The 12,782-nt window shown below is 42.6% G+C and overlaps 1 protein-coding gene across 2 annotated transcripts; it reads right to left on the bottom strand.

Moving 5' to 3' along the window:
- Nucleotides 1–2,575: 2,575 nt before the first annotated feature.
- Nucleotides 2,576–11,745, bottom strand: cp (ceruloplasmin). Of its 2 annotated transcripts, XM_069704724.1 has the most exons (24): nucleotides 11,457–11,745; nucleotides 10,791–11,035; nucleotides 10,493–10,705; nucleotides 10,234–10,407; nucleotides 9,979–10,070; nucleotides 9,303–9,465; nucleotides 9,075–9,213; nucleotides 8,834–8,973; nucleotides 8,208–8,348; nucleotides 8,047–8,091; nucleotides 7,600–7,814; nucleotides 6,960–7,110; nucleotides 6,517–6,729; nucleotides 5,502–5,706; nucleotides 5,152–5,291; nucleotides 4,926–5,054; nucleotides 4,450–4,556; nucleotides 4,307–4,362; nucleotides 4,087–4,158; nucleotides 3,738–3,829; nucleotides 3,499–3,638; nucleotides 3,326–3,382; nucleotides 2,859–2,964; nucleotides 2,576–2,770 (listed from the first exon to the last, which is right to left on the bottom strand). In XM_069704724.1, the coding sequence occupies exons 1-24, from the start codon at nucleotides 11,615–11,617 to the stop codon at nucleotides 2,745–2,747; spliced, it is 3,222 nt and encodes a 1,073-aa protein (XP_069560825.1). In that variant the 5' UTR covers nucleotides 11,618–11,745; the 3' UTR covers nucleotides 2,576–2,744. The 2 variants fall into 2 exon arrangements, with proteins under 2 accessions (XP_069560825.1, XP_069560824.1); XM_069704723.1 differs by lacking the exon at nucleotides 8,047–8,091.
- Nucleotides 11,746–12,782: the final 1,037 nt, after the last annotated feature.

The following is a 12,782-nucleotide window of genomic DNA, read 5'->3' as shown; positions in this document are numbered from 1 at the left end:
AAGTATTTAAAGCAGCTGTGTGAGTCATGTGCTTGGTTTGTCTGTAGGGCTGGCTGGCCCTCTTTTTGTTTGATTAAATGTGCAAAGAATGATTGGTTTTTATTACAAATGTGGTGAAGAGCTACAAAATGCTACCACTCTGAACCAAATGTCTGACTTTTTGTTCCTCCTTCTCACCAAACTTTCAGTCTTTCACTTCATACAAAAGTGAGGTTCAGGTTGACAATGAATCTAAAAAATTGAAAACTTACCATGAGAAACTGAGTCCACGATGTTTTAAAATGGTGCTGAAAATAATCTCTTGCTATATCATGGTCTTTTTTTTTTATCCTACCACTCTCAGGCCAAACTGAACTTTATATCCCCTTTTTTGTGCCCCAAGAATAATAAAAGCTCCTTTTTCATCCATCTAACAGTTTAGTTTGAACATCGCGGCCTTACATGCTGCTTTCATGACTTTTCCCCTTCTCATTTTGTCGGTTAAAAACCTATCCGCAGTGTTAAATTGGCTACATCAGTGAGACAGCTGTGTCTCGTTCAGCCGGCTTCGACTGCGGGAACAGAAACACAACATTTTGGTGCGGAACCACCGCAGTTTGGAGCAAGAGCGAGTGTCAGGTGAAGTTTCACTAGTTGAATGTGACAGAGCTGTTACCACGTCATTGAGATTCTGTGGAGGTTTAGATCAGAGCTGGCATTATTGGTCACATTTCATGGTCTGAATCTTTTAAATTCCATTTCCTTGCCGGCTAATGGAGGACTGCAGGTGGCTGCTTAGACACTGATCTGCACTCAGTACAGTGTGTGTCTGAGGGAGAGAGAGAGAGAGAGAGTGTGTGTGTGTGTGTGTGTGTGTGTGTGTGTGTGTGTGTGTGTGTGTGTGTGTGTGTGTGTGTGTGTGTGTGTGTGTGTGTGTGTGTGTGTGTGTGTGTGTGTGTGTGTGTGTTCAGTGATGATAGGTAATCTTCACAGTCTCAGATCCCTTGAACAATGAAAGGGCAAAAATCAAAATAAAGCAGCTCCTCACCAGCCTGTCAAACTGCATATTTACTTTTTGAAATCGATTTTTGAGGCTCTTATCTGAGTCTGGGGTGTTGTATTTTTTATTTTTTGTGGAATTGTTTACAGAATACTAAACTGCATTGTCAAGCACTTTTCACCACAGCGGTAGACGCCAGGGATCGTGGACGCGACTTACCTGGGGTGCCGCCATTGTGGACACCGACAGACAAATACTATTGAGGTGGTTGAGGAGACTTCCTGCTCCTAGTTGAACCAACCACCCTAAAGGTCCCTCGATGGGACACTGACAGTCTCAAAGGCTCGTAGTTGCTTCAGATACTCCCACTGACAGGGCTTCAACATGAGGTGACGGTGACGACTGCTTTGTCCACAGTGACATCAGCTGGAAGAACAGAGGAACTGTCGGCTCTGTGGCAGCTTCAGTCTTCAACCCTCTCGCTGTGTCTCAGTGACCTCGGCATTTAAAATAATAATCATTTTCTACATGATTCTCATTTAGACCAGTTCCATTACATCAGTGGGACTCGTGTGACTCTTGCAAACATGCATTGCATTGAAAATGTACCCTTATGGAATACAGAAAGTCAACTGGACAAAACGGTTCAACAACAGAAAGACACGACATCTGAGCTGCTTCTCTGATCTGTGACTGTAGTAAACCTTTCAGGTCAAACTCAGACTACTTCCAAATTCCTATGTTCATCAAAGTAGCAATTCTCCCACCTAGTGGCGGCACAGACTGAGACTGAGCTTGTTATGATCAGTTTTTTGTGCATTCACTTGCACCTTTTTCTTTTTTTTTGTTTTGTTTGTTAACTCCTCAGGTGACTCAGCAGTCTTGGCCAGTTTAACACCTCAACTTCTTGCTCCCTTGAAAAATTCCCTCGTGAATAATCTGGATGTTGGAAAATCAGCAGCTCTTCACTGAAGCATGTTTTCAGCAGGACGTTTACACAGAGTAAAATATTCAACCTCGACTGCAAATATTCCAGATGGTTTGAGTAAAATATCTGGGATCTTAGGGGACATTCAGCTCATATAAAGGTCTGTGAATTTGAGCAAATGTTTGGTTTTAGACTGATGGAGTACTCATTTGCTTTGATCCCCCTGGGCAAAAATGAGCTGTTAAGCATCCATTAACTCTATTTTCTCCCCCTCGCCATGATTTTTGTAGTGCATTTTTACGATGGGTTATAATATACTCAGATTTGCTATGAGACAATCTTATGAAGTACTGCCATGTCACTATAGGATCACAATTTGAAACAAGATTTTGACTTTGGATTTTGGAAAACAGACATAATCTTAAAATCTGAGAGCGTTAGTGTAAAAGGGTTTTACATGTCACAAACTATCTTAACAGCTGTGATTAATCCAGCACTGTCAGTGGCCATAACTGTACCATCAAGCTGCAGAGTCCCCTGCTGCCTGTTCACTGTCAAAATGATTCACTTAAAACTCAAAGAAACTTTCTTCTTTAAAGTTTTCTTCTTTTTTTTTTTTAAATGGTTTCACAGGTTTTTTTTTTTTAGAAAACATCAAAGCACGTGAATGATCATAAAAGCACATTTTAATAAAAAAGAAATGTTGTTGATGTTTGATTCTCTGCTCGATTTCTGCTATGCGCCAGTAGCTTCTCACATTAGGCTAATTTTACACTGAAATCAACTTCTATCTTTTTCTATGTTTTTCTTCTGCCTGGATCCATTTTCCTCAACAGTTTAGCCAAACATGCCGCCTCTGTTTGCTGTTGAAGAGAAACAAACAGGTTGTCACCTCCTCATCACCATTACTGTTTGTCTGAACGTGTTTCCCTGTCGAATTTGCTCCCTTACCTTTCTCAGTAACGGTATACATCGCCTCCATGCCACCTTTAATGTGGTCAGTGACGTGACAGTGGAGCAGCCAGGTACCAGGATACTGAGGACGCATCTTCACCGTCTGACCAGGAGGAGATTCATTGTTTGAGATGAAGATTTTACAAACTCTGGTTGAAACTGATCTCAAAAGGTTACTCTATAAAGTGGTAATTAGCAGCACCTCAATGGTGGAAAAGACTAATGCTGCGTTCCAAACGGCGTACTTGTGTGCCAACGCTCACTATTTTGAGTGCATGAGTGCGTTCACACTGTCAAGTACAGAAACATGCAGTGTACTACATGTACCGGGATGATGCACTCAAAACGGCGCAAATAACAATTGTGAAACGCTGGACACTTTTCACCCTAAACGGTCGCCATCTTGGCTTTGTAGAGGAAGACAGAGCGTCAACCTCTTAAAGAAACTAAAAGCCAAGTTTTACCTGGAAGGTGGCTGGAAGCAGTTCATACACATCAGTGCGGTGAGGACTTCCACCCAACTGCAGACAAAACAGAAGAAGTAGAAGTTCAAATGTCCATGATTTGTATACCATGTGATAGTGTGGGAGTCTCTCCTCCTGTTTATGTTCTGCATGTTGTTGTTGTTTTTTTTTACCTTATATTCCACACTATGCCCATGCCAGTGTGCAGTGTGTATGTCCACTTCATTACCCATTCCCATCAGGTACCAGTACACCTTATCACCCACAACCATGTCCAAACCATTCAGGTTAGCGTACATATAACCGTTGATAGCTGCACACAAACACAGAAAAACGTACACAATCACATATAGGAGATGTACTTTTGATGTGCAGATTTGCGGCACCAAAAATATCACTGTGCTCATCTCACCGTGCATCTTGTTGCTCTCTATGAAGGTTTCGTCATCCTTCAGGTTTGCGCGAGGGGTCCTGATGTGCGTCCGGATGTTTTCATCCAGATACCTGAAGTAATAATCAGCCATATGCTCTCTGATAAATATCCAACATTAACGTCATGCAGTACTGAAAGTGGCAACAGGAGACGGCCCTAGGTGCAACCCCTGTGAACCGTGTCTTTCACTTTACACTCAGATTATCCCCCGGTAAACAAGCAAAAGTGGATTTAAACACACCCTAAATGCACCATGCGCTAATTTAGTCGGTGTGCTTACATTGTGAAAATACAGCCCTCAATGTTTTCAGATTAGAAGGCTTCTTACCAGCTTTCATTCTCATCAAAAACCAGGAAAAGCAGCGCAAACTCTTCTACTTCCTTCTTCAGTCCAAGACTCCTGGAAGCAGCGCAGTTACATCATAGGTATTGTGTGGTGCAGTTTAAAAACACATGCCAAAATCCCCCACCGGCCTTTTCAGACCTAAAAATCATACAAGCAGACTGTATTAACTACTTCAGGTACATCAAGATCTGGAAACACTCACCTGGCCACGCTGCGACGACAGATAATCAACGGACCGATCAGCCCGCTGTAAAGGTCCTGGCAGGCCGGGACACAACATGGAAGTGTGTGAGTACTCGTCTGCACCTGTGTTGTGTGTTTCGATTTTAGCGTGTATCAGCGTACCTTGGTCACATCAGCAGCAGAGTAGTACGCTGACACGGAGCACTCCTCTTGCTCTGTGGTCGGTCCTGTGTTCTTGTTGACGAACCAGTAGTAAGTGTGAGTTTCACCTGCAGAAGACATCATCGTGTTTTTTTGAGCTTTTGGAACCCATTTAAGCGGTAGCCCACCGTGACATCACTCAATGGTATGTGAGAAGCCGTATTGACACTGCAAGTTTGGTTTTTTTGGTTTCATGAGAAGTTGATGCTTTTTGAATGGGACCCTTTTGGAGCCAGCCCCCAGTGGCCATCAGTGGAATTGCGCGTCCTCATTTGCTTCACTTTTCAGACTTGGAGACTACACCAATTACTACAACAATATAAGAACACACCGAAAGTCTTAATTTTAATTTTGTCTCCTTGCTGAAGTAACATAAATGAAAAACGAGCATTCTAGCATTTTCTATTTACTTCCATTATTTCGAGGCATTGCTGTACCTGGTTGGGTTTGGTGGACTGCAGGGGATTCTGTCTTGACTCCGTGAGCATGGATGGAATAAGGCCTTGAAGCCATATTCTTGAAAACCACCTTAATTTTGTCTCCCACATCAGCATGAATCATTGGACCTGAATGGAAAAGAAATTTTCTCATTGCATAAGTAATGGCTTTGATTGCAAAAACTGTTTTTGCGTGAGTATGTATTAATTTGAATTCACTGCTTACCCATAATGCCGAGGTGGTCCATATCAGGTGGTCTTTCCAACTCCTTGGTAAACTTGTCATTGGTGAACTGACGGTAGACAACCTTCTTGTAACGAGAGCCGATGAACCCGCCCTGCTTGTCCAGAAAGACGGTGGCAGGACTGCAGAGAGAGAGAGAGAGAGAGTCACAAATGTATTTGATTTATTTAAAAAGGCTCCCTAAAGTTCGGGTTAGTTGGTCAAGGCCTGGATGTCCAATGCAACCTTGTGTGTATCTCTGACTCTTAACAGCTTTGATAAAGCAGCAGTATCTGATGTCGTGAGACTGAGAACGGGCTGGTACAGTAACTCCGGTGTTTATGCTCGTATACCTTTCCTGACCGCGGAACATCTCCGCCTCCCAGGTGCGGTTCGGAGAGTAGTCCCAGTCGGTTTCCATGGCAGCGATGTAGTAGGTTTTCGAATGAAACATCACCTCACCCTGTCGCTGAAACAGGCTGCACTTCTCCACCGTGTAGTTGGCCCTCATCCCACCGTTATAATGACTCACTGTAGCTGACACCACTTCAAACTGACCTGAAACAAAAAACAACCAATATATGTATACAATACAAGTGCCATTTACCATTCAGACCCTCACTATGGGTCTGGGGAATTCATTGTGTCTGCGTCTGTATCTGTGTCTGTCTAAAAGGTAAAGGTTAAAGGCTAAGTCCCCCAAGGCAGTTGGTCCATTTCTAGCCTGATTTGGTTCTTATTTAATTTGATTTTGATTTTATACACTTTATTAATCCCCGAGGGGAAATTTCTTCACTACAGCAGGGGGGCTCTCAGGGGGGAGATGCTGCAGCAGGCTGCCACGACCGCGGCGCCAGGTAACCTGACCTGAAGTGCATGTTTTTGGATGATGGGAGGAAGCCGGAGAACCCGGAGAGAACCCACGCAAGCACAGGGAGAACATGCAAACTCCGCACAGAAAGGCCCAGGACCGGATTCGAACCCAGAACCTTTTTGCTGTGAGGCGACAGTGCTAACCACTGCACCACCGTGCCGCCCTTTATGCCATCTTATTTAAAATACACAGGAGTTTATTATCTCAGGAAGATAGGACTTCTTTTTTTATTATTATTATTATTTGTTCAATTAATAAAATATCTGGAAATAAGTATTACTCCTGTTTAAATTTTAACAAAGTCTGATTAAAGTCTTCATTTATATTCTATAAATATCATTATTGCTATTAAACAGGCCAAACTTAGGTGCTTTGTTTCTGTCTAACTTAGGTCTTTGTTTACCGGAATTGTTTCGCCATTTCCAGCTATTAATCATTTTGACTTTATACTTTGAGCTTTTTATTTTGTGTGTGACAGAGAGACAGATGCATACCCATGCTGTCCGGCTCCATGGCGACAGTGTGTGAGATGTGAGGGAAAACGCTGATGGTGTCTCGTCTGTTCTGGCGGTAGAGGAAGCGGTTGCCCTGGAAATAAAGGCTGTTGATGTCCGTCTCTGAACCCAGTCCTGACAGGTGCCATGTTACTTTGTCCCCCTTACACATGGTCATGCCCGGAAGGTTCTGATATACAAACCCATTGATGGCTAAAAGAGTCAGAGAAAATACAATATACAGATTATATGATAATACAAAAAAAAACAACCAAGTCATGGAAAATGTAAAAGAAAAATCCTGGGTTGTCCAGTCCAGTTTCTAGTAGAGGCGAACAGATAAAAAGTCTAAATAAAACTTTTATCCCACCATATGAACATGAATAACAACCGAACCAGATTAAACATGTTAATACGCAGTGACTGATTAAAGTGAGACACACAGTGCATTTTGTTGCTCTCTATGAAGCCTTCATCCTCTTTGTTGACCGTGGTGGGAGCAGTGGTGAAAGTCCTGATGTTGTCGTCCATATACCAGCTGAGATTCTCATCAAACACTGTAGCCATGAGGTTAAACTCTTTTTCATAGTTTCTCTGTCGGACAATAGAGACAGAAGAAAAGGCAGTGTGTCAAATTGTATTATAAACAAGCCACCTCTCCAAACTGACTATCATCTGAATGTTTATGGGCGCATTTTATTGTGACCACTTCAGGAAAGGCAGTTTTAAGGCTTTTAACTTTTGACCTCATTCAGCCATCTCCTTTAATATACTTTCAAACATGCTTCTGCTAATTTGAGTTTTATTGACAGGATCTTTCTCTGTACTCAAATGACAGCAGATATAGTTTATTAATGTTGCATTTTAGTGACAAAATGTTCAACGTTTGTGTAAAATTTGTTTTTTTTAGTTTTTTGTTAACTTGGGGTCATATTATCTCAATTTACAACACGCATAAATATCCCACAGATCTGAACTGGAAATACCAGATTAAATGGGATGTGACCTGCTTAAACACTCGTTATATTAAAAACAACAATCACAAAAGATGTTTAATTGGTGTTTAGTTTCTTCTCCTCTCACCTGGACTCCTTTCTTCAGAGATCCAGGCCGACAGACGAGGAGTGGCCCGACCAGTCCAGAGCTGGTGTCTTTAACAGGGTCCACTGCAGAGTAGTACATATAGGTCAGGCAGTCTGCCTCCCCCTCTACGGGTCCTGCACCCACAGGCAACATCCACTCGTACGTGTGCACCGTCCCAGGTCTGACCAGAGCAGCAGGAAGAGGAGTCACCACTCCTAAAATCATACATTTACACAGGGAAAGAGGATTAATAGTACTAGCAGTAGCAGTAATAATAAAATTGTCAGTTATGAATGTATTTCCAATCTCATAAGTATTTGTAAATCTGTTGTGTGCACTTTTTTTTGTCTTCTCTATGCTGCTGTGACGAGTACATTTCCCCACTGTGGGATTAATAAAGTCAAATCTATCTGTCATGTAAACTGGTGTTTTCAGATTTTGACTGACTTGGCTCTTTCTTTAGCTCCCGTAGTTTCTTTGCTGTATGTGTCTCTGAGGAGATGAAGAGAAGGAGATGGAAGAGAGATATAAAAAAAAAAAAAAAAAAAAAAAAAAAAAAATAGTAATGATGCACAGATAACAGTACTTGTGTATGTGCATGTATTAACCTTCCAGTTCATTGTGATAGAGTGTCCCATCCTGTTCTATACTGTACTGCACTCCATGCGCTTGTATAGAGTACGGCCGGCTGGCTTTGTTCTTGAACACCACATTGATGGTGTCTTTCTCTTCAGCTCGCAGCACCGGACCTGCACACACGGAGGGTAAAAAGTGTCAACATGCGGACAAGTATCACGCACGAGTATCCTAAAAAGTGTTCTGTTAATAAATTGTGTATTCTTTTTCATGGTCCAGACTGGGCTGAAACGTTTTGATCATCGTGAGACGCTGCCAACTTATTGTGAAAATCTGTGCTGCACTCTGAGCTAAACAACCAATCTGGGAGCAGCGTGCTTACCCTTGCTACCTTTCAAACCCAGGGAGAAAGGCCAAAATATGAATAATGTTTAGGAACTATAATTGCTATAATTGATCCATAACAGAACTTCAAAGGTCACCCAGATAAACCGAACTACTCATTAAGTAAGAGCCAACAGCTCGGCTGCATTTTCAGTTGGCAGCAAGAACTCGGCTGCACTTATTGTTGTCTTTGTTTCAGTCTAATAAATGTACTTTCTGCCACCCAAAAAAAACCTCATTATCATTCATCCGACCCGTGTCCAGCTTGGATTACCCAGAATTCCGAGGTGTTGCTCCTCTGGGCTGCGTAGCATCTTTGTGGTGAAGGTGTTGTCGGTGTATTCCACGTAGCGAACCTTCTTATAGCGACTTCCGATGCGGTTTGGACCTCGTTTTACAAACATTTCAGCCTCCCTACAGACGCAAAAGCGTAAATTAAAACTGGGATAGATCTCTGCAGAAACATGAGCATCATTTCTCTGTTTATTTGCGTATTAGTGCGCGCAGGAACCAACCCGCTGGTAGGTGCTGTAGGAGCATAGTCCCAGACTTCTTCTTCAGCAGCGATGAAGTACTGTCTGAGCTCACCGTGAGGCCGGGGCTTGTGGACGTTGGGGAAACACTTCTTGATCTCAAACAACGTCTGCATTCCAGCTGCACAAAACCGCAGAACCAAAACAGTATTGATTAAATTATTGACATTATTGCTTTCCTCGTGTTGAGACTGGAGCGCGCGACCTCACCCATCAGATGGTCGTTGACGGTGCAGGTCAGCAGCCAGTGTCCGGGGTTGTCAGCGACCATCATAGCGGTGGTGCTGGAGCCCGGGAAAAGACTGACCATGTCTGTATGGTGGTTCTCAGTGGTCAGGATCTGGCCGTGGAAATGAACTGAATGCATGTCCACCTGTGGATAAATAATATTTACCCTTTAGACGTCATGGAGAGTAAAGTGAATCCCGTTAGCAACTCTGAAGCTAATTAAAAAAATCAAACAATAGATTTTTTTTTTTGGACAAATTTCTCAATACTCACATCACTATCGAAGCGAAAACATAAAAAATGATTGGCGACGAAGACTGCAGCAGTTTCAACTATGCAATTAAAACTAACTTGTATCCTTAAAAACTTTTTACGTAAGAATTCACTTAATAAAAATAAACTGAGACCCATATTTACAGGTGCCGCAGGGTGTCGTCAGTGCACATTAATATAATTAAAAATGTTGAAGGATTAAATGGCTTGTCGCATATTGTGATTTTTGTTTGTCATGTCTCTTAACTAAGACTCTTATTAACTGAAGGAAAAACAATTTTTCAACGAGCAGTTTTCCACAACAAGGCACATGACAGTTAAACATTTAGAAAATCTATTTTAAATCTTCCCTGTACAGTCAGATATTCTGGTTAACAGTAGTTACCTCGTTGCCCAGGGCCATCAAATGCCAGTGGATGGTGTTGCCTTGGCACATGCTGAGTCCAGGCAGATTACCGTACAGAAAGCCATTTATACCTGCAATACACACTCAGGGTTAAATGGTGTGTGTGTGTGTGTGTGTGTGTGTGTGTGTGTGTGTGTGTGTGTGTGTGTGTGTGTGTGTGTGTGTGTGTGTGTGTGTGTGTGTGTGTGTGTGTGTGTGTGTGTGTGTGTGTGTGTGTGTGTGTGGAGTCATCACCATGCATCTTGTTGCTCTCAATGAAATCTTCGTCCTCCTTCAGGTCTCTGGCGGGAGTCGTGATGTGCGTCCGGATGTTGTCATCCAGGTACCAGCTGAAGTTCTCGTCTGACACCATGAACAGCAGGGCGTACAGGTAGTCTCCCGAACTGTCGCCGTGTAGGTCCAGAGTTCCTGGAGAGGAGAGGAGATTTAGTCGTATATATATGTAGTGAAGGCTAAACCGCTGGATAGAATAGTATTAAAAGGGTTCCTGTACCTCTCTTACAGACGATGAGGGGTCCAATCAGTCCCGTGTTGATGTCCCTTGGTGGGTTGACGTGCGAGTGGTAGAATCTGGTCACGCAGTTACTGTCCCCTGACATTGGGCTGTGGGTGTCTGGGACGGTCCACTCATAGATCACTGTTGCACTGGGACGCACCGAGTCGTCCCGCTTCAGCTCCGGACCGGTACCGTCTGGGTACAGAGCTCCTGAGGAAAGCAAACACGGAGAATCACTCATCTATCTGCCTTTTTCAATCTGCACTGATCCTTCATCGGTGGGTTCATTTCTCACCCTCGTTGCCTTTGCTGTAGTTCAGTCCGTGTGAGTGGATGCTGTAAGGTCTGGATGCTATGTTCCTTAGCTGGACGAACACTGTGTCTCCCTCCTCAGCCATCAGCATGGGCCCCAGGTAACCCAGCCACGCTGGCTTGGTTATCTCGGTCCTGTAGGAGGCGTCGGTGTACTGCTTATAAACAGCCTTTTTGTAGCTGGGGCCGATACGCTGGGGGCCTTTCTTTAGAAAGACGGAGGCCTCTCTGCACAGAGATCCGGGCAAAGAGAGAGAAAGAATTTTAATTATGGATTAAAAGTGAAGCAACTAATTGGAATTCAGCCATCATTAATTTTATTATTCACACCTGAGCTCTTCCTTGACATGTCAAAATGTTTTTAATGGTATAAACCCTTCTATTACAAAATATGTCAGTTTTCAATGAACTGTTACCATGATCTCATTTAGTTGCGTTGTAGTGTATTACATGTTGTAGATGCTTCCTCCTGTAGTCCTATTGGCGTCAATTGTGTTGTATAGATGCTAAAATATGCAAAAACATGTCCTCTCATCTAAACGCGTTTACCTTTTTGCATGTGTAAACTCCTGTTGAGCTTCAGGGAGGGCAGGGCTGACTGCCTTCATCATTAATTATAATCAAGACGATGCACCGTGTGTGTACTTACTCGTCCTCCTGCAGCGTGCGGTTTTGAATAATGTTCATCCCACTTGGAGCATAGTTCCAAGACACCTCCTCGATCCTGAGGAAGTACTCTCTTGTCATCCCGGAGACGCATATTACTGTACAGCACAGCAGCAGCACAGCCCTCAACCCCAACCTTCGCATGTTCACAGTATACTGCAGATTAAAAAAAAAAAGTAAAAAGTCCAGAGAAAGGCCGACAGAGAGGACGGTGAGTCTTCGTTTCTGTCCAGTAGTCCAGCAGATGGTGGAGATGAAGACAGACTGACAAGGCGTGACTTTGTCAGTCGGTCTGTCTCTAAAACCTTCGACCCGCTGTGTCTTTATACCACCTGAGCTGGGATAGAGCCAAGCAGGGCGAAGAGGTCACTGACCATCAGACAGTGTTTGAATTAAAACTAACAGACGTAAAACAGCCAGATGTTTGATCAGCAGGTCAGAGATGGTTTTACTCTGAAACATCCAAACATTAACCCCTTCACAGCCAGCCCTCCTTTTTTTTTTTTTTTTTTTTTTACTAAAACATGCTAAAATATTGGAAGTTTGACTCTCAGCACTGAGTGATTTAACAACCATGTGCCCCCATAGATGACAATGTAAGAAATTGTTTGGTCGTGTCTCCACTACTTTACAAAGTACAAGAAATGTTGTTGGTGCAGCGTTGACATCTTAAAGGGTTTACAGCATTTAAATTGTGAGGCTTTGATATTTAATATAATATACTTGAATAATTCTGATGCTGTATTTGAAGGACATTAATCCATTTCAAATCAAATTTGACACACGGCTCTTACTCAAGCTGGTGAGTGTTAAAGTGATCAGATTCAAGCTACATTTTTCTTGTGTAGATTTAAGCTGCAGAACGTTAAAAATCTAATTTTTCTGATCTCTTTTTGGTCAAGAAAACCTGATCAGAATCAGTTAAATGTTTTTCTGTGCTTGCAGGAATGCGGCCAAAAATCTGGTGTTGTCAGTTTAGTCTGTTATGAAAATACTCTGACTTTTGATCCCGTCAGTAGTGCAGTTACATGTTAACTGAGCTGCTGACATGTTTAAATGTGTAATGAATTCATTCAACTTTCTGAAAACCCAGTAAAGATATTTTTTTTTCGTTTTAATCATTAATCATTAATCAGTCCCTGCACTAAAGTCAGTTTGGACTGATTCATTTAACTTTGAAGGATTTTATTGAAATGTTTATAAAACTATTTTAACCTCAATGTGATGAGCATGAAATGAGGAAAGCGCCTCATTGCAGCCACATTATGGTTGCAGCTTGTAAGATTTGCTTTCCTGTGCTGAAAAAATG

The sequence above is a fragment of the Brachyistius frenatus genome, unplaced genomic scaffold (assembly GCF_029030835.1).
Source record: "Brachyistius frenatus isolate BFR_SWC_R1_liver_20210118 unplaced genomic scaffold, ASM2903083v1 Contig_52, whole genome shotgun sequence".
NCBI lineage: Eukaryota > Metazoa > Chordata > Actinopteri > Embiotocidae > Brachyistius > Brachyistius frenatus.
Note: the sequence above shows the minus strand (reverse complement) of the source record. Positions and strands in the feature narration are given on the sequence as shown.

Coding starts and splice junctions, on each gene's coding strand:
- cp (XM_069704724.1), bottom strand. CDS start 11,617: ATGCGAAGGTTGGGGTTGAGGGCTGTGCTGCTGCTGTGCTGTACAGTA. Junction 8,974..9,074: donor CCTACAGCACCTACCAGCGG/GTTGGTTCCTGC, acceptor TTGCGTCTGTAG/GGAGGCTGAAATGTTTGTAA. Junction 5,292..5,501: donor ATGTTCCGCGGTCAGGAAAG/GTATACGAGCAT, acceptor CTCTCTCTGCAG/TCCTGCCACCGTCTTTCTGG.